The 20,732-nt window shown below is 42.0% G+C and overlaps 1 protein-coding gene across 2 annotated transcripts; it reads right to left on the reverse strand.

The window, feature by feature from the left end:
• Positions 1-830: 830 nt before the first annotated feature.
• Positions 831-9,644, reverse strand: LOC105750209 (transmembrane protein 202-like). 2 transcript variants are annotated; one of them, XM_031963308.1, is made up of 5 exons: positions 9,489-9,644; positions 8,294-8,562; positions 7,841-7,984; positions 2,948-3,079; positions 831-2,472 (listed from the first exon to the last, which is right to left on the reverse strand). In XM_031963308.1, the coding sequence occupies exons 1-5, from the start codon at positions 9,494-9,496 to the stop codon at positions 2,405-2,407; spliced, it is 621 nt and encodes a 206-aa protein (XP_031819168.1). In that variant the 5' UTR covers positions 9,497-9,644; the 3' UTR covers positions 831-2,404. The 2 variants fall into 2 exon arrangements, with proteins under 2 accessions (XP_031819168.1, XP_031819167.1); XM_031963307.1 differs by having other exon boundaries at positions 831-3,079.
• Between the last annotated feature and the right edge of the window lie 11,088 nt (positions 9,645-20,732).

Raw genomic sequence — 20,732 nt, forward strand, 5'->3', positions numbered from 1 at the left:
GGCTTTCCAATTCTACATGCGGCCCCCTTATGATCTAGTGATCCCCACTTCTTTTTCAGCTTGACACCAGTGTAGGACTTAAGGACCATTTCTCTGAGCCCTGAAGAAGTGGCAGAATCAGTTCTTGGCAGAATTATCAGGAAAGGACATGACACTAGGGCTAGTGTGGAGGAAGCAAGGTTAGTAAAAGAGGGAAAATGGTGAGATAGATTAGGGTCTGAAGAAGGAGAAAAAACATGGGAATTGTTGCCATGTTTTCTGCTCATCAGCCCTTTTATAATTTTAAGTCACTGTGGGAGGAAAGGAAGGAAGGAATTAGAATGGAAATGTAAAGGGATAGCCATCAATTGGAGAAGGGCTGAACATTTGTAGTTACATTAATGAAATATTATAAACCAAAAAAAAAAAATCTGATATTCCTCAGTAATATAAACTGAAGCCAGGAAGTGAGTAGAATTAGAACAATTTATACAGCAGCAACATTGTAAAGTAGAACAGTTTTGAAGGCCTTAAACACTATCATCAAAGCAATGACCGCCCAAGTGATCCAGTGGCCCAATAGAGTTGGGATAGACTTAAGGTGCAGGAAAAGACATGAACTTTATTTCACTTGACTGTTTATTGATAGCTATTTCTCAACCCCTCTCCCCCTTTCTTCCATTTTTTTCTCTTGGTTTTTAAATCAAGAATTGAGGGAAATGGGAGCAATAATGATGCACCAAAAGGAGGATGTTGAAATATATATACACAAAATGAGTGCATATATATATATATATATATATATATACACATAAGACAGATGCACAGAAGGAAACGAGCAATTTTGAGAGGAACAAAACATGCCGTTTATTATATACCTTTTGAAAAACACTTAAGTAACATGAAATGGAGATTCATACACAGTCTTCTTGTGTTCTGTGTATATGGAAATGCTTATTTGGGGACGCTTAAGTTTAGAATTTATGTGTGTGTAAATATATACACATATATACATTCAGTATAGTTGAACACACAGATCCACACACACCCAGTCGTACATATACCAAATGTGAAAGTCAACACACACATGCACATACATGTACATGTACACACATCTATACATATTTGTACATGCACACACACACACACACACACACACACACATATATATAAATGATACCCCAAAGTATTATACCTAAGTATAATAGGCATAAGTATAAGCTTAAAAGTATATCTAGAGTTTTGCAACACCTTGGATATACCTCTCTGATGTGTATTTTCTTGTGGATCCCAAGAAAGCCTTTGAGGAACTGACATTTTTAACTTATAAGTGGAATAAAAAGATCTGAGACACTGGGGCCTATTCCCCAGTGGACATGGGAGGAGAAAAGTCCCATGGGACATTTTGTTTTGTCAGTCCCAGTGAAGAAGCCCTTGGGGCAGACCCCCTGGAGAAAAAGTGATCCAAGGAGATTCACTGACAGGCAGAAAAGGGATGCATCTCTGGACCCTCCTGGCTCTTCTCCAAAATGTGAGGTCCAAAAAGTTAATTGGAGAAAACACTGACGAACTCATGCTGGCCATAGCTTCCACTGCTCAGAGTATCATTGCCTTCCCCCTTTCCCCGGCCTTTGTCCACACCATGACTCACATCACTGAGCTCCATCCCCCTGCCTATCATCCCCTTTATTAATTTCCTAGAGAAGCCAGGAATCTCATATTTGGAGTGTAAAGGGACGTTGGAGATCATCCAATCTTCACCCTTCAATTTACAGAGGAAGAAACTAAGAATGGTTGACTGGAAATCCAAGTTTCCAGAAAGCATCAGACTTCAGACAAACTTGAGCCCTCCAAATTCAGGCTCCTTCTGTAGCTCGAGGTGAGATTTCTCTACTAGTGGGACAGCAATGTAGTGTATTGGCCATAGAGATGAGTTCCAATCTTGCCTCAGTGTGACCCTTACTTAGCCTTAACTTCCTCCTCTGTAACATGGAGACCTCAATGGTAACTCCCTCATAGGGATGTTGTGAGTGTTCAGGGAGAGAACACGGAAAGTTCTGCAAATGCTGGACCCTGCTACAAAGGCAGCAGTTCTTTCTAAGGTTCTCCTGAGGGTCACAGTTGTGTGGGTCCCCATCTCTACAACCAGATTTGACATGGGTCATGGTTTCTTACCCTCTGGAACAAGTCATGGGAAGAGACACGCAGCACATGGGACAGGGGCCTTGGGGGGCTCAGTAAAGTCAAGCTGAGTGGACGGACTGCAGGTTGGGTACATGAGTTTATTAAATATAGGAGTCAAGGAAGGCAGGGATGGACTAGGGATGGTGATGGTATAGATTGTATAGATGGTAGGGGAGGTATAGACACATAGGCATAAGAAGTCAGGAGGGCAGAGTCCAGAGTAAGAATCAATCTCAAAGGCTTAAAGCCAGGACCCCCCTGGTGTAATTATAGACCAGAAATTCATATAGTTGAGGAAGCAAAAGAAGCCTATGAGAAGGGGAGAATGGGTATGAGACACCATATCCCTTCTCCGTGCTCCCCCATGCCCATTCCTACCACAATCTGCTCTTCCTTCCATGTACCATCCTCAGCCCAGATCCTTTTCCATCCTAGACATTACTATTTTTCCAGGCCATAGATCTAGAGAATCCAACTGGTCCAACCATGATTACGCTTGGGAAAACTGAGACTCGGAAAGATTGTGATTTGTCCAAGGTCAAATAGGAAATAAACTGCAGATGGGGGATTTGTCCCCGGACTCTCCTTATCCTCTGCTCCCTGCCTTCTTTCCGCTCCCACCTCTATGCCATCCTAGACCATTATTCTTAGTCTCTTGTCCCCCTTCCTTAATCGGACAAAATCTCCTCACTCGGAGTTCCCACCTCTGCCTATCCCCACCCCCCAGCCCGGCTCTGTCCCTGTCCTGGCTTCACCCCAAGGGAGCCTTGGCGCTTGTCCCCACCTGTCATCATGAAGAGGAAAATGCTTGCCCATGCCATATAGTAGTCAGTTTCCAGGGTGTAGCTCATCCCCTCTTGCAGGAAATTCCGGGCCTGAAGCAGGTAGAACAGGGCACACAGGAACACAAACAGGCCTTGGCACAGGACAGGAAACACGGGTCACAAGAGGCAGGGGTGGGAAAAGTGGAGAGAGAGGGTGGCCTGGGAGGCAGAAAGTCCTGAGTTCAAGTCCCACCTAATACACTTATACCCTGTGTAGTCTAAGGCCAGTCAACCTTGCTGAGCCTCATTGTTCCTCATCTGTGAAATAGGAATAGTCAATAGCGAGATTTAAGCAGACAGAAAGATGTATTATATATGAATGTGTATGCATATATATGTATGTATATTTATAAATATACAATACATAAACTCTGTATACATACATAAAGCACTATATATGTATGTATTACTATATGTCCATCCATTCATCTATCCTTTAGATATCTAATTCTATCCATCAATCTTCTATATATCCTATTTGTCTGTCTACATGTCCATGCATCCATCTGTTCTTTATCTCTCTAATTCTATTAATTTTCTGTATATTCCTATTTGTATATCATCCATCCAGCCTTTGTCTATTTAATTCTATCCATCAGTCTTCTATATATCTTATCTGTATGTTTATACATTCATCCATCTATCTTTTATATCTATCAGTCTTCTATATATCTTATTTGTCTGTCTATATGTCCATCCATCCATCGATCCTTTATCTATCTTTATCTAATTCTATCAGTTTTCTATATATTCCTATTTGCATATCATTCATCCATCCATTGTATATCTAATTCTATACATCAGTCTTCTATATATCCTTTGTCTGTACATCCATCCATCCATCTTATATATCAGTCTTCTATATATCTTATTTGTCTGTTTATATGTCCATCCACCCATCTATCCTTTAGCTATCTCTCTAATTCTATACAATTTTCTATATATTTCTATTTGTATATCCAGCCATTCTTTATATATCTAATTCTATCCATCAGTCTTCTATATATCCTGTCTGTTTGTACATCCATCATTTATCCTTTATATATCTATCAATCTTCTATATATCCTATCTGTCCATCTTCTCTGTCTCTCTGTCTCTCCCTTACCTATCACTTTGGAAATCTTATGTCAGCTGGAACTACAAACCACAGGACTTAGGATACCCACACTACAGGGACATACACCATCATCCTTGACTCCAGAGGTCAATGTGAAAACATGATCCTCCTCTCTTTTGGTGAAGATGACATGACATCACCCATATGACTCTAGCTGGCTGGCATTTTATAAGATCTCCCCACTTTCCAGCTCTCAGCTTCCTCTTAGATGGGTTGTTTAAAGAGGAACAGAATGATCTCACTATGTTGGGGTCAAGGCACAATGTGTCCTCACAAATAAAACATTGAGAGGTGGATGCTATGATCCCTTGAGGGCTTCTATCAACGCAATGGAGGAACCCTGGATGGAGAGCTGGAGGAAATAGAGAGCACAGAGCTCACAGTGGATACAGGACTGTCCTTGAGGTTGGAAGGATCACGATTCAAATCCTGCCTCAGATCTTCACTAGATGCTCTGTGACTCTGGGCAAGCCCTCGTCTCTCTGAGACGGACTTATTATGCTCATGTGTAAAATGAGGCAGGTGTCTTTAGTGATCTCTAAGGTCTCCTGCTGCTCTGAATTCCATCTTGGCCACTTACAATTATGTAATTTTCCATGATTCCCACAACCTCTCTGGGCCTTCTTAGGTCTGGCCTAGCCCAGATTCATGTTCTCATAAAATCAATGACCAATGGAACTTCTCCGGAAGTTTGGCAGACATGGCTGGTACTGGGCAACTATAGTTAAGATGGAAGAAGGTGGAGAGCTGGGATTGAGCTAGAAAGAACAGGGGATTATGTGCCTGAAGTATGGCCCCAATTGGGGCCAAGTTTTTGGCTCCTCAGCTGGACTGTCCATTAAATGGATGTTTTGTGACCAGATCTGAGAATGAGAATAGATTTGAATGGCCAGGCTGGCATCTCCCCAAGCAGGGAGAAATGGCTCAGTGGGCACAGCTGGAGTGAGGACTTCACACATTAATAGCTTGTGGGATCCTGGGCTAGTTTTTAATGTCTCTTAGCCTCTCTTCCCTCAATTATAGCTTTTACTTCACAAAGCCATCTTTAGTACCAAATGAACTAATACATGAAACACTCAACAAACCTTGGTATGATCTGTAACTGCCAGTTGTTATAATTATTATTAGGAGGATATCAAGTCCTGGGTACTCTCATCTTACAGAGGGAGAAACTGAGGCTCAGGAAGGCTTTATAACTTCCCCAATCATTCTGAGGATAAAGGGTTGAGTAGGATTCCTGGCTCTGTACTTAATTCAACCCTATCAAGAGGAAAGTCTTAACTCTTAAGATTTCCCAGAGATTTTTGGGCTTGTAAAAAAATGGAGTCTCCCCATCTTGTCAAGGTTTGATACTTAGGGGAGATTTGCAGGTCTGTTTCCTAAACTGCTCTGTTTCCCACCTGGACCAGTTCGGCCTTCTTTGGGTAACTTCAGGGCTCATTGCCTCAATGCAGTCCTTCCTTAGGCACCCCAAAGGCTTAGCTCACTGCAGCTCAGAACCCCTGATCTCAACCCCGCCCCCCAAGAAGCAGATACCACGGATACATACCGCCACACTCAGAAATGTGAGATCTCTTAGAACCAAGCAGGGAATCTTTCTCTGGTTGCCAATTTTCCCATTTCCCAGACTTTCTAAGGCTTCTTTAATTTCTGAGCTCCCAGATCCAATCAGAGCCTTCTTGGTGCCCAGGGTTGACAGATCTACCATACTACATCCCTAATCATCTTCTTCCTTCACCTGCCATGGCCACCATAACAGGATATTGGACCCAATTAGCCACTTGCTCTTTCCTGGACTGAATGATCCTGGACTAAGGTCCCCTCCTGCTTTGGGAATTGCCCATATTTCCCTTTTAGCCACAGATGCCAGGCCGTAAGCATGAGTTCTCTTGGGTTTGTTGACCAGGAACCCTATTCTAACATCACCCATTGCCCAACATGGCATGGAGCTGACCCAGTACCTGAGCCAACAGATGAGCTCTGGTGTCCTGCTGAAGTGGGCAGGATTTAAATGTGGGCTCAGCCCCTGTGAGTGGGTATGTCTCACCGGAGTATCAGTGTGACCATGTCTGCTGAAGCCCAGAGTCACACCTTCTGTGAGTGGGCTTTTGGGCTCAGCCACAGAGGTGTGGAGGGTCTGCAATGTCCATTTGGGGTATGGCAACCACAACAATGAAGTATTCAAAACAGAAAGCATTCCAGCAGCAAAGTTAGAAAAAAAATACACCTAAAATTAAAGACAATTAGAAGTGACCAGGGGGAAAAAAAGTCACTTGATCAGAGACTGAACTTCTCAACTGGCCCAGTTCTGCAGGCTGGGCTGGACCCAAGGCAGTCCCTAGGCTTGGACACTGTGCTTGGGGGGCTGTCACTCTATCTTTTTGGATCTTAGTTTTCCCATCTACAAAATGAGGGGGGCAGGATAAGGTACCCGCTCAGGTCTATAGATGGACATTATAGTATAGAGCCTGTACTTCTCCAATGGGACTCAGAATGAGATGAAAGTATTGGGCGAAGGAATCCTGGCAAACCAGAAGAGCACCCAGTTATTCCTATCTCAGTTTAGATCTTGCATAAATTATTTTTCCTTTCTGTGTCTCAATTTCCTCCTCTTTCTTTTGCCGAGGCAATTGGGGTCAAGTGACTTCCCCAGGTCACACAGCTAGGAAGTGATAAGTGTCTAAGACCAGATTTGAACTTGGGTCCTTCTGACTCCAGCCTGGTGCTCTATCTACTGCATCACCTAGCTACCCCTCCCTCTTCCTTCAAATGAGGATCTTGTACTAGTTACTTCCCAGCTGAGTCTTAAAGGAAGCATCTGATAGACCCAGATGTCCCGGTGAAATGGCAAAAATTTGGGCTTCCTCTGAGGTGTCTGCCTAGCAAATGTGAAGAAATATAATAATGGTGCTCTGCAGTGGGACTGCAGAATTTGGGACAGCCTTCTCATCCCATTCCCTCACAAGCTAATGCCTCTCCCTCTCCCACCACCCTCTATATCCTCTAGATGTATCTTCCCTTATTTAGTCATTTGCACATATCTCACTTTTTAGAAAGTGAGCTCCAAGGCAACAATAATTTCTTCTTTTCGTGTGTTCCCAGATGGGTGGTACAGTAAAGAAAGCATTGAGCTTAGAGATAGTGATGTGAATTTTAATCCTTTTTGGGACATTACCCATATGACTCTAGTCACTTAATCTCCATCTTGTCTAAGTTTCCTCAACTGTAAAATGGCAGTAGTGCTAGCACCTACCTCCCAGGGTTGCTGTGAGGATGAAAATGTGATCATATTTATAAAACACTTAGCATAGGAGTTTACTAGTAAGTGATTAATAAATTTCTTGCTTCCTTCCTCGGTACTTAATAAGTGCTTAATAAACGTTTGTTGATTGACTGACCTCCCTCATGGGTTCTCCACTGTCTATTCCTGCCCAGTGAGGATAGGGGCAGTACCTCCTATCGTTCCAAGAGCCTCTGGCCCTTCAATGGTAATGGGGACCTTGGATAATTTCTTCTTTGCAGAAAAAAAATCAGAGGTTCAAGATTTTTGAGGGTAGAGATAAGGGGGACGGAGAGAAGATGGATAGAGCTTGGGTGAGGGTTGGGACTGAGCTTGGTGATAGAAATGAGGTCAGAAAGGATGGGTGTGGGGCTGGACACTGGAGAAGAGTTGGGGGAGTTAAGGATGAGGTTATATTGGGAACCGGGCTAAGAAAATGGACAGGAATTAGGGACCTGTACAGAAGCTGGCGATGGAGGTGGAGAGGTCAAAGATGGGCACCGAGCCTGCGAAGATAATGGAGTAGGCCAGAGCCAGGCAGAGAAGGAAACTGGTGAAACAAGCAATGAGGATGAAGACCACGGAATAATTCAGGTAATCTGAGGAGAGAAAAAAGGGATAAAGGAGAGAATGAATAATGGGCTAGGATTTCCAGGGAATAGGGATTTGGGGTGTGGGGAAAACTGGGAGGAGGAAAACCATCCCAGAGTTAGGAGGAAGTTTCCAGTCAAAGGGGGGATATCTAATTTGGCGGGGAAGCAAGCTGGGTAAAGGGGAAGATTTTGCTCGGAATGGGACGAGTTGGGAGTCCATGGCGTTTGGAGCTATTTTCTGTGCTAGGTCTCCCAGTGGAAGGGGGCTCTCTGGCCACTGGTGAGGTCCTGGATGAGGGGGACAGGCAAACTCACAGGGTGGTTGATCAGGCTCCAATGTGCACTCAGTCTCTGGGCAGGGAACAAAGAGAGAAGCGTAGATGTCGATGTACGTGAAATTGCCGGGGTTACCCACCGGCACGTGAAAGCAGATCCACGACTTATTCAGGGAAAGCAGAGCCACGATGGCCAATCCACTTAGGCTCAGCAGCAGGCAAAGCTGCCGGCTCAGGGAGCGAGCTTTGTTCAACAGCCGCTGACTGAGGGGTAACGTGGAGGTCTGGCGCTTTGGGATCTCCTTCCATCTGTCGAGATGACCATGAGTGAGATTCCCCCAAATGTCAAACCCGAAAGGGTGCTCAGCAGCCCCCTAGTCTAATCGAGACCAGAAACGGGTTCTGATGTCCTGACATCTATTTATCTGGCTTGATTTCTAGTCACCTTGTAGTATAACTCCAAACCAACACAACACATGGTTTCTGCTACGATGTCATAAGCCTGACTTTGTATTAAAACCAACTTGATTTGGGCCTTTTGCTCTATCACTTCAATGACCCCTGACCCCGATATACTTCTTACTGAACCTGAATTCTCAACTCTGACTTTCAATTTCAGGCATCTCTATTGCTTTCCCAGATGCTAACTCAGATCATGACATCCAGGGTCCTTCATATGTTTATTTTGTTATTGCTATCGTTATGGAGTCATTTCAATAGTGTCCAACTTTACATAATTGACTCCGTTTGGATTTGTTTTGGGCAAAGATGCGGGAATGGTTTTGCTATTTCCTTTTCCAGCTCATTTTATAAATGATGGAACAGAGTTAAATAGGGTTAAGTGACTAGCCTAGAGTCACACAGTTAATCAATGTCTGAGGAGATTTAATTTTTTTAAAAAGCAAATCCCCAAATGGACATCCTCTCCTCTGGGCCACATGACCCTCACCTGATCTTAGATGAAGCCGAAGGCCTCCACTTTATAAGAAGGGACCTTCTGGGGACTCCTCGAACCTCTCTCTCTCATCTCTCACCTTCCAAAATCTCCTCCAAGGGAATTGTGGTGTGGTGGGTGGTTAAAAGACAAATGATGAATGAAAGAGGAATGAGACATGAAGGCAAAGACCCCCTGTAGCTGCTTCAAACGGATTTTCCAACTGCTTCAGAACCCCTCTGCCTACCCCACCCCCATGTCTATGAATCATCCTAAACCGAAAGGCCTACTTGGAACCTACCTTTTCATTATAGACCTAACTGATGAAACAAAGATGGCTTCTTCTCTCTGAGGTAATTCTGGCCAGAAAGTGGAAGTAGAGAGAGACAGACCATCTGGGGATCAAGCCAGATTTGGAGCCATGTCTGAAACCATTCAAAAAGAATCATAGAATTTAGAGCTGGATGAGACTTTTAGGGACGCATTAGTTCTGAAGGCAGAAGACCGGGGTTAAATCCCAACTCGGTTCTTTACCCAAATTTGTGACGTTAGATAACGGACAATCTGTTAGTGAACCACTTAGTTTCTCCATCTGTATTCTGAAAAACAGTTATATTTTGTTCCGTTGTGGAAAAAAGGACTTTCCCCCCAATACTTTGTAAGGCCTTCATGTTTCTTCATTTTATAGTCAAAGTCATTGAGACAGAGAAATGAAGTGGCTTTTCCATAGCGAGTAAGTAGCAGGTCAGGATTAGAACTCAAATCCTTTGTTTTCAGATCCACTCTACCCACTCTTCCATTTTAGGCAATGGGTCAAATAAAATCACCTCTTCCTTTGTGTTTTGAGTGTATTATTTCCATCCCCTTTCTGTCTCTAAAATCAAAAGAGTGTGCATAACGAATTATATTGTTGGGGAAGCAGGGTAGATGACTTTTGGGACTTTTACTTTTTTAATCTCCTGTATATAATGCAGTTTTCCTCAAAAATAGAAGTCCTATTTTTATGTGCTTGAAGTGATGGTTAATTAGCAGAAAGATTTCTGAAATGGTATCTATAACGCATGGAGCACAGGCGAAAAAGAGATAACTGTTTTATTTATGCTAATTACAGTCAAAATTTACACTTCCCAATTCCAGCTATCAAATTTTATCAACCAAATGCATGAAAACATAAATTAATATTATTCATTTGACAATAAACACATTAATCCCGTGAGGAACAAACCACTAGCTTGATTTCCTGGAGTTTCCCAGCAAACACGTGCCAGAGGAGTATCAGCGAGATGACAAGTTTCCCTCTCTGTCCAGTTGGAAGCCTTGTGTCTTCCTCCAAAGTGGAGGCACTGGGCAAGTTGGCAAAGCCATCCGTCAGTAAGCATTGCCCTTTTTGACCAGATGGAAGTGTTTCACTTACTGCCCTCAAGTGAACATGAAGGACAGTTGCACCTTAAGTGTGAAGAACTCAGGATGGGAGTCAGTCTCGGGTACAACTTGAGGTCAATTAGAATTCAGATTTGGAATATGCAACCCAAGAGCAGGCTGGTGACTGGGGATCTGGTTATACCCAAGTTTTTATGGGTGATTGTTTCCCTATGAGAAGAAAGAATCAAAGCTCATGTGATGAACAAGTATTTATTAGTTATTTATCAGATTTAGAGGGCATGTCATTAGTAGCTGTTTACCAAAAATGGAGGACATAGACATCATTTGTAATTGTTTACCAATTTTGGAACATATAAATTATTGCCAGATTATGTCATTTCAATTCTCATCTTGTTACTGGAGGAAAAAAAAGTCACAGACACAGCAATTTTTTAGTATTAAAATGGAGTAAGTAATGTTAAAAAAAAAAAAAGAACCTTATTCTCACTAGAATGATATATGTCTGTATATGGAGTGGAGCAGGTTCAATATGTTCTCTAAGAGAAAAAGAGATCTTGAAGACTTTCTTTGGGACATTTCCAGTAAGGAGAAAGAAAGACATGAAGCTTCTGATGAGAAAGGCCAGTATGCAGCTCTCACCCTTGGAGGAGATCTGAATCTCTCTCTTTCTCTCTGCTTCTCTATCTTTGCTTTGTCTGTTTGTTTCTGTCTCTATTTCTGTCTCTTTTTTATGTCCTTTTCTTTATGTCTGTCTCTGTTTGTCTGTGTATGTGTGTGTGTCTGCCTGTCTATGTGAGTTTGAATTGGGATATTAATTCGCTTCCATCAGAACAGCTGATTCAGTCTTGTTTTTCTCTTTGGCTTAGGAAAAAAAAAATGGCTTTTCTCCCTATTCAGCTAGCTTAGGAGGCAAAGGGCCTAGAGTGTTACACTTGAAGTCAGGAAGATGACTCAAGATCCATCCTCAGACACTTATTGGCTGGGCACATCCCGTTTGTTCTTGGTTCCTTAGTTTCCTCTTCTGTAAAATGGGGATAATAGTGGCACTTAAATCCCGACATATTGACATTGATCAAATAAGAGGGCACCTTTAAATCCTTTGGCAAGCTTTAAAACAGTAAACAAATGCTAGCTATTATAATTGTTATTATTTCTTATATGTAATGAGCCTTTGTAGGACTGTTATGTTTGTGGGAAAGCGGCCAAAACCACAGATGTCAGTTTGGAGGCAGCCCTATCACCTTGAGAGTGATCGTGGAAAAGGGTATAATTTTGCTACCCCTAGAATGGCGATATCGGGGAGGCAGGAAGAGAGTATGATGGTAGTCTTGTCCCAGTCTCAAGGCCCTTCCCCTGTTTCTTTCAGGGTAAGAGACGTCATATCCTTTGGACTATGGCAAGGGTTGATATCTCTTGTTTCTCCTGGTTCTGATCACTTTACTATGCATTTGTCCATTTAAGTTTCTCCAGGATTTTCTGAAATCAGCCTGCTTGTCATTTCTCATAGCACAATAATGATCACTGTGTTCAGCCATTCCCAATCAATGGTATTTTCTCAATTTCCCAATTCTTAGCCACGACAAAGAGCTGTTAAAAATCTTTTTCTTCAAATAGATCTTTTCCACTCCTTTTGGAAAAAAAAAAAGTCTCTTTGAGACACAGACCTAGTGGTAGTATTTCTGGACCAAAGGTATACACAGTTTCATTTTGGGCATTGTTTCATTGGTTGGTTCAATTCATAACTCTACCAATAAGATATTAGTGTCCCAACTTTCCCACATAACTTCCAAAATTTATTCTTTTCCTTTTTTTGTCACATTAGCCAGTCTGACAGTTGTGGGACAGTATCTCAGAATTATTTTGATTTGAATTTCTCTGAATCAGGAGTGATTTAGTGTATTTTTTCCAATGACTAGGGATAACCTTGATTTCTTGGTCAGAAAATTTCCTGTTTATATCCTTTGACCATTCATCATTTGGGGAATGACTTGTCTTCTTATAAATTGACTCATTTCCATATATGTATATATATATATATATATATATTTGAAAAATGAGGTTTGTATCAGACATATTGCAAAAATTCTCTCTCTCCTTTCCCTCTAATTTTGGCTATATTATTTTGTTTGGAAAGCGGTATCTTTTGTCTTTATTTGTATCCTAACTCTTCACAGTGCTTGGTATATAACATGTTTAATAAGTCCTTATTGATTGACATGTATATTGTGTAAAATTTGTGTCTCTGCATATGGATAGGAACACAACTGCTAATGATATAGATAACACAGTGTTATGTGACAGGAACTGGGCAAAAAGCTAGGGATACTAAGAAAGCCCTTGAGGAACTCACAGATTATTAGGGGAAGACAACAAGCTAAGAACTATGTAAAACAGGATAGATTGGAGAGAATCCCAGAGATTAATTGATTTGTGCAGTCACAGAATTAATGTGTCACTTCTTGAACCACTAAGTATAGCCACTTATTGCCCCTATTGCTTTAATGTTTCCCAACCAGTGTGCACAGAATAGTCCCTGGAGTGAGGAAGTTGAGGAAATTTCAGTCTCTGCTTTACAGAAATGAAAATGAAGCTTGGAAACACAATAAGGCTTGCCCAAGCTCATAAAGCTTGCAAGGAGAGGATCATGGAATTTAAAGAGGATCAATCTCTGATCCATTGGATCAAGGGACCAGAAGCTCTCTTACTTTAGAGATGATGTAACTATGGCCCAAGAAGTAAAATGGAACAGCTAATTTTACATAGCTAATAGAATGATTGGGAGTCAACCTCAAGTTTTTCAACTCCAAATTCATTTCCTCAAGAAGGTTTCCTCTTCTTCTTATCTTTCCGTGAAACAACGCGAAGGCCCCAGGAAAGTTCTCATTACCCTCTGATGAGGTTTTTGGCACTGACTTTGAGCCCTGACTGTAGTTACCGGGTATTTCACACACATTTGGAGTTGACTTTTAAAAGACACTGTCCCTAGCTTTAAGGAGTCCAGAGAACAGAGATTGGATAGAGAAAACAGCCAAACATCCCACAGACTTTGGTTTAGGTACCTAGAAAGAAGCCTGTTCAACCCAGGGAATCATGTAAGCCTAAGAAGTTCATAAGATGGAGGAATTAAGAGAATATCAAAGTCTGTGGACCAAGCCAAGGATGTGGTAGAAGTTAGAAACAAAAAAAGGGAGCGACAAAGTGAGACCTTGCTCTTAGCTGGTACTGTGAGTCAAGTCGACTGTCCAGGTCTGGGCCAAGGGCTCTGAATCGTTTTGGTGTCATGCATCCTTTGGACAATCTGATGAAGCATAAAATATTATAAATATTTATAAAAAATTATAAAAAATAAAATAAAAATATTATGTTTTAAAGTACACAAAATAAAGGAAACCAGATATATTAAAACGTGAGTATAAAACTATTAAACATCAACTCAAAAAAAAATTGTTAACTATACTATTGCACTGTACAAAGTGTTGGAAGGAAAAATCAGCAATAACTAATTCCCAGACTTCAGGTTAAGAACCCAAGACCCGGCAATTCTGCTTCTCCTTTGTGGTGAGAGTGGAGTTGGATTGGTGCCAGAATGATTTGGAGACACCATGTCTCCCAGAGCTAAGACCGGGCAAGCTAGCTGTGCCCTGAAAGTTGGTGTATCAACAGTTCTTTGTGTTCTGGATAATCTCACCCTCTGGCAAAATGAATTGCTTTGACCAGCCCTGGAGTTTACTGAGGGACTTCCCTCTATTTTCCAGGGATCTGAAAGCCAGAAGCATGAGGTCCATCAAAGTCTGTTTCAATTCACTTGAAAATAGTCAAAGGAATTTTCATCACAGGATCTGATAATGATGCTCAAGATGATGAGAGTGAAGTCACAGGTTACCAAACTTTTGTTCCCTTTTTCTCCATAACTGCTCCCACTCCACCACTCCCCAAACTTGGTCCTTCATTAACCTCCCTGTTCTCGTCTTGTACCACAGACCTGGATGATACCTTAGAGATCATCTAAGATCTAGAAGGGGAAGACATTTACTCAGATCATGGTGATAGAACATAACAGAGCTAGGATTTCCTTGCTTGGATTCCTTTCTCACTACACCATCTTGTTAGATCTGTCTCACCTGCTGTTCCCAGACACTTCCTGATTCTCAGGGGTGTGGTTTTACAAGAATTTAGCTTTACAAGAGAAGTAATAATAATAATAATTAAAAACAATTTAAACAGAAAACAGGAATTAATCCTAACCCTATTCTTCAATTAAAATATGTAGTTTTTCCATGTCATTCTCCACCCATGAAAGTTTCATAAGGCGATGATACATAGATTCACCAAAGGGTCTTCTCTTCCATCAAGGCTCAGCTCAGATGCCTCCTTCATGAAGCTCTTCTGGGATTCCTTCTTGTTCTTTCCAAAGACAGACTATCTACCATATCTTCCCACTATTCTTTTTTTTTTAATATTTTAAATTTGTTTTAGGTTGTGCACGTACATTCATTTTTTGTGCATATTTCCATATGAGTCATTGTTAGGATTCTTACAAGGTATTAAGTCACTGGAATTGATAGAGACAATAATTATCTAATTTAGCACGGTTCAGTATCATTGATCTGATCCTACAGGGAGATGTTATAGGCCAGAACTTGAAACAAGGTACTGAGTGGAATTGAGGAGACAATGGTTAAACCTAGTTTAGCATTGATTTAATCCTACAACAAATAATGGTTTCCTAGTGATAGAATGATTGGAGTGTACTCAGTGTGCAGCATATAAGCAAGAAGCTCTCAGGGCCAGACACAGAAACCCACAAGCCCACTCTTGGAGGAGGAGACAGATTCATTCTATCTTCCACCTTTGTGCTGGCTGGAGGCTGAAGCTGGCAGAGGCAAAGGACTAGCTACAGGAGCTCCCGGAACCAAAGAGAGAGAGAGAGGACTCCAGAAAACTAGGCGAGCTCCAAGTGAAGGAGACAGTAAAGGATTTGGACTTTAACTCCTAACTGCATTTGGGGTGATTACTGAACTGAAACTAAGGCTGCCTCCAGAAGCCCCCCCCCCCAAGAAACCTGCTCCCAGAGAAGATTACACTTTAGAGAAGAGAATATTACAAGTCATATTGGAAGAGAAAAGATAGAACAAAAGGAAAAAACCTTGAGAAAAAAAAAAGTTTCCCACTACTCTTGAAACACTTTCCCTTCTATTCTAATTACTTATGCCCACATCATCCTTTGCTATTATTGTAAAGTCCTTGGGATCCAGGAGAATATTGCTTTTTAATTTTGCATAAATACCTGAGACCCTAGGAAGCTGAAGAGAGACTGCTTTCCTATTATAGAGCCACACCTTTGGAATCAGGTGGAATCAAATTCAATCTTGGGGGCAGCCTGCCTCAAATGAGAAGCTCATTCTCTTCCTGACTCTTCTAGTTCCTCCCTCCTCTTCCCCACCCTTATCCCTCTGGGACTGGTATACAGGAATGAATGATGGTAAAATGCCTCCAATAGACTACCAACCCAGACAATGCGTTTCAATCCATCTGGGAAGGTAGGTAAGGGGAGTCTTCCGGGAGGAGGTAGTTCTTGAGCTAATCTAAGAAGGAAGAGAAGGATTTCAACAATCAGAGATGGGTGGATAATAAGAACAATAGCTGGCGTTTATAATGTCTTTGCAATGCCCTTTACATGTGTTATCTCATTTCATCATTTTTAAGGAAGTGGAGGTGAGGTGGGAATGTGTTCCAGGAATGAGATGGCCAGGCATTGGCAAGAAGCATTTACCTTAGTAAATTTTATTTACCTTAATACTTTTGAGCCACTGGACTAAGAGTTGGGGATTCAAAGAAAAAGGAAAACTACTAGCCCTGCTCTAACTGAGGAGACAATTTTCAAATAATTGTATACATGCAATAATCTATCTATCTATCATCTGATACACAGACACACACACAATATATGGAGTATAAACTTAGTGGGAAGGGACCGAGGGAGAGGGGTAGCAAAGGGGGAAAGACCTCCTGCAGAAGGTGATTTTTGGATTGAATCTTGTTTGGGTTGTGTGCTTGTTTATGTATTTTTTTTTTGGATGTAATGGGGTGAAGGGATTTGCTCAGTAACTCATAGGTATTAAGTGTCTGAAGTAAGATTTTAACTCAGGAACTCCTGAATAAAGGAGTTCCATTTATCGAACCACCCAGATGTCTCTTGGAGTGAATCTTGAAGGAAGTCAGAGAAGCCAAGAGGCAGAGGTAAGGAGAAAGAGTCTTCCAGGCACAGGAAACAAGCCAGAGGAAATGTCTAGAGCAGAGGGAACAAGAAGGCCAGAATCACTAGTCAAGAGTATTTGGATGGGAAGACTGGGGAGGTAGAAGAGGACCAGTTCTTGAAGGGCTTCAGCAACCAAGTGGAGTTTTGGCCAGTTTGTCTTGGAGGTAAGAGGGAACCACGGGAGATTATCGAGTTGGCCGGTGACATGATAGTTAATAAATTTGATTTAGTAGCTGAGGGCGGAAATGGCAAGAGGAGAGATTGGCACATCAGAAGGAATGGTTCCTGGGTGAGGGGAGGAAGGTGGTTGGGTCAAAGGAGAGAAGGAGACAATTAGGAGAGGTGGTTATGAAGCTAGAAATGATAGGACTTGGCCACAGATTGAATGGATGGGATAAATGAGAGTAAGGAATCCAAGATAACACCTGAATGTTGCAATTATTGTAATAGTCCAAGAGAAAGGGGTTGAGGGCCTGTGTGAAACTGTGATTGAAGAGAAAGGGACATGTTGTGAAGGTAAAAATGACAAGGTTTCAGAAGAGGTCATTAGTTTACCTTCAATGATAGTGTAGGCGACACTTGGCATTTGGCCAAGTTTCTGGGAGATAGGATGGAAGGTAGAGCATGTCTAGGGATTAAGATAAGATGCCAGAGCCAAGAAGACAAAAAAAAAAAAAAAATAGCCAAGTACCTAAGCCAGAATCCTAAATTGGGGGATTGAAAAGTCAAGAGTTCTGGGATTCAAATCCCACCTATGACAATTTATGACTTGTGTTAATCTGGAAATGCTATTTCTATTCCCTGGGTCTGTTTTCTCATCTAAATGATAAAAGGAGGCAATCCATCATTCCAGAGTTGATTTGATTTTCAGCTCTGCATCTAAACTCCATTAAGAGGAGCTGAATAATCCCAAATGGGTCCAAGTGGAGGTAACACTGAGAGCCAAAGCAGTCATGGTAGTGTGGCTTCTGGTTTTCTAGCATTTCATGATTTAAAAGAGACCAATCAAGAAATGGTCCTTCAAGCACCTGCTCTGTATCAGACAGGGTTACGGGTGCTGGTGATGACCTGACAAAAGGTAATGGTTCTTGTCAGTGAGTTCCATGTTTTGCACAAGCACAGTCTGTGAGTGTGGAATGAGCTGACACAGGAAGAGTAAGAGGAGAGATTTCCATTTCATACTTCTTTATGAAGAAAAGGCTAGGGTGCCTCTCCCTGCCTCAAGGGTGTCCCACAATCCTGAGGGGTTAGTAGCACAAACATGATTATTCCTTTCTTAAGAGGGAGGAGACAGAGGTTTAGAGATCACAGCTCTGAAAGAGACTTTAGAGATAATCTACACTAAAAGTGCTTTAATGTGGACTTCACAGATCCCTGGATGGATTTCAGAAGTCCACAATTTGGATAGGATCAAAACATGTGTGTGTATTTCATATATATTATATATATCTTTATATATATTATAATGCTATATAATATATAAATATATAATATATCTCTTTATTTCCTTTATATACAATATTTTTATGCATTTAGAAAAATTATTCTGAGAAGAAATTCTATAAAATTTGCTCAATTGTCAAAGGGGTCCATAATACAAGAAAGGTTAAGAATCTTAGATCTACTCATATTGGACATATGAGAAAGTGGAATAAAGAGAACAGGAGAATTGCCTGGTGTCACCAAGCAAAGAAAGGCCAAGCTCAGATCTTTTGGTTATTGTTGTTGTTTAATCATGTCCCAACTCTCTGCAACACTATTTGGGGGTTTCTTCTCTAATCATTTTACAGATGAGGAAACTGAGGCAAATAAGGTTAAGTGCTTTACCAGGGGTCACACAACTAGTAAGTGCCGGAGACAGAATCTGGATACAAGAAGTTAAGTTTTCTTGACATCTTATGACTCCTAGTGCCCTGTACACCGTGGCACTATTAAACTGCCTTTTAGATCTTCTGAACTTTAAGAAAAAGCCTTTTCTCCTTGCATCACACCATCCCCCTGTGCCTTTCTGCCACAACAAACCCTGACTCCATAATGAATGATGAGTATGTCCATCTCAATCTAGCATAAATTAGGGACTGAGTTTAGGGATGTTGACAAAACTCAGGTTCTAGAGCCAGAAGGCTTGGGTTTGAATGTCCCTTCTGAAGTTTGCTCCCAGGATGAATACCAGTCACTCATTTCCTCACTTATCAGTGCTCTCATGTGTACAAGACGGGTTTGGGTCAGTTACCCTCGAGCTTCCTTCCAGCTCCAGCTCTCTGCTCCTTAGACCCAAGTTTTGTCCAAGGACAATTTTTCATTGTGCAGAGAGAGGTTTGAGAAGTAGGAAGCATGAACGAAATGCCCTTCCATTATCCTAGAATCCCACAGCCTGAGAACCAGAAGGATATTCGAGAGCCAAAAGGATACTCGAGAGCCAGAAGGCTACCGATCTGGCATTTGGCAAACGAGAAAGAGTCTTTTCTACCATATCCCTAACACCAGTGACAGGGAGCTCACTCCTCTCTGAAGCAGTCCTCCAATACCAGAGAACAGACTTACAAGTTTTTCTCTTCATCCTGGGGGCTTCAGGCTTGTCACATCTTTTTGTCTCCTTCCAGCTAATTGGACTTAGTTCTGCCCTGTGGGGTTAAGCAGACCAAAAGGAACCGCTACTTGCACTTGGCTGCCCTGGTGATATTTGAAGACAGCTATCATGGCCACAGAAGCCTTCTCTTCTCCAGACCAAACATTTCATCAGGTGCTTCTCATAGCCCTCCCCTCCTCTGGTTTATCAATATCGTCCCTCCTCAGTGAGAACCAGACCTGAAAATGGGACTCCATGTTCGCTCTGACCGGGGCTGAATAAAGATCAGATTGCTTTCTTCATTCTCTTCTTATTTTGCCACAGATTGTTTTCCCTCTTGACTGTCACATGGCACCATTGTTGTTGAGTTGCTGTTGTAAGTTGTAAAGTGTCAATTGAAAAAAAAATCAATGAGTTCAATAAAAGTCTGAATAAACTCCTGCTTGAGAGAGCTACAACGGGCCACAGAAAAATGAATTGTGCTGATGGGAGCCCGCTGCTGTCCTGGGAGGACAGAAACCATGTAGGCAGTCTAGTGGCCTCCTCAGTGGTCAGAACCATCCATTTCAAGTTCATCTGGGCAGCCCCAGAGCCACAGATTACCCCTTTCCCTCATGGTTATATTCTCCCTACATCCTCTATGTCGATTGTGATTTGCATGTAGTCTGCCCCAATAGAAAAGAACATAAGCTCCTCAAGGAGAGGGCCCAGTTTTGGCCCTTTCTTAGTGCCCCCAGCACACAGCGTAATGTCTGGGCCCTAGTAGCTGATTACTGACTATTTCCTGAATGGAGTTGAATGATGGAAGTGGAGGTCGGGAGTGGGATCTGAGATGGGGGTTTGGGTTTGAATACTCTGGATTGACAAGGTGGTGGGAATGGGAGGAAGAGTGTGCAATTCAGTCTCATAGGTTTAAGGTTGAAGCTGAACCCAAAGTTGGAGGTAGGCTTGGGATGAGAGTATCCAAGCCTTTATTGAGCACTTGCTGTGTGCCAGGTACTGTGCTAAATGTTGGGGATACCAAGATAAGCAATTAGATGGTCCCTGTCCTCGTCTAGTCAAGCTTTTGATCAGGGCCACCAGTGGGGCTGAGGGCTTAGAATCTCAGTTTGGAAGGCCTGATCCTTCAAAGAACTGAAAGCATCTTGAGATACTGTAACCCCCTGGTTTTCCAGAGGAAGAAACTAAAGTCTAATGTGCTTAGGACATGTAGCCAAGGTCACACATATAGAGTCAGGAGCAGGATTTGAATTCGGTTCCTTTGACTGCAGAGTCCATGCTCTTTTCACTTTATTTTTCTATTCACCATAGGGGAACTTGGATAGGGAAAAGTA

The sequence above is a fragment of the Sarcophilus harrisii genome, chromosome 3 (genome assembly GCF_902635505.1).
Source record: "Sarcophilus harrisii chromosome 3, mSarHar1.11, whole genome shotgun sequence".
NCBI classification, from domain to species: domain Eukaryota; kingdom Metazoa; phylum Chordata; class Mammalia; order Dasyuromorphia; family Dasyuridae; genus Sarcophilus; species Sarcophilus harrisii.

Bases quoted from the DNA above. Each gene is read 5' to 3' on its own strand.
- LOC105750209 (XM_031963307.1), bottom strand. The intron at 7,985-8,293 runs GTGAGTTTGCCT...TTCTCTCCTCAG, and splicing joins GGAGCCTGATCAACCACCCT to ATTACCTGAATTATTCCGTG. The intron at 3,080-7,840 runs GTCCCTAATTCC...TCCTGTGCCAAG, and splicing joins CATCGCCAGCTTCTGTACAG to GCCTGTTTGTGTTCCTGTGT.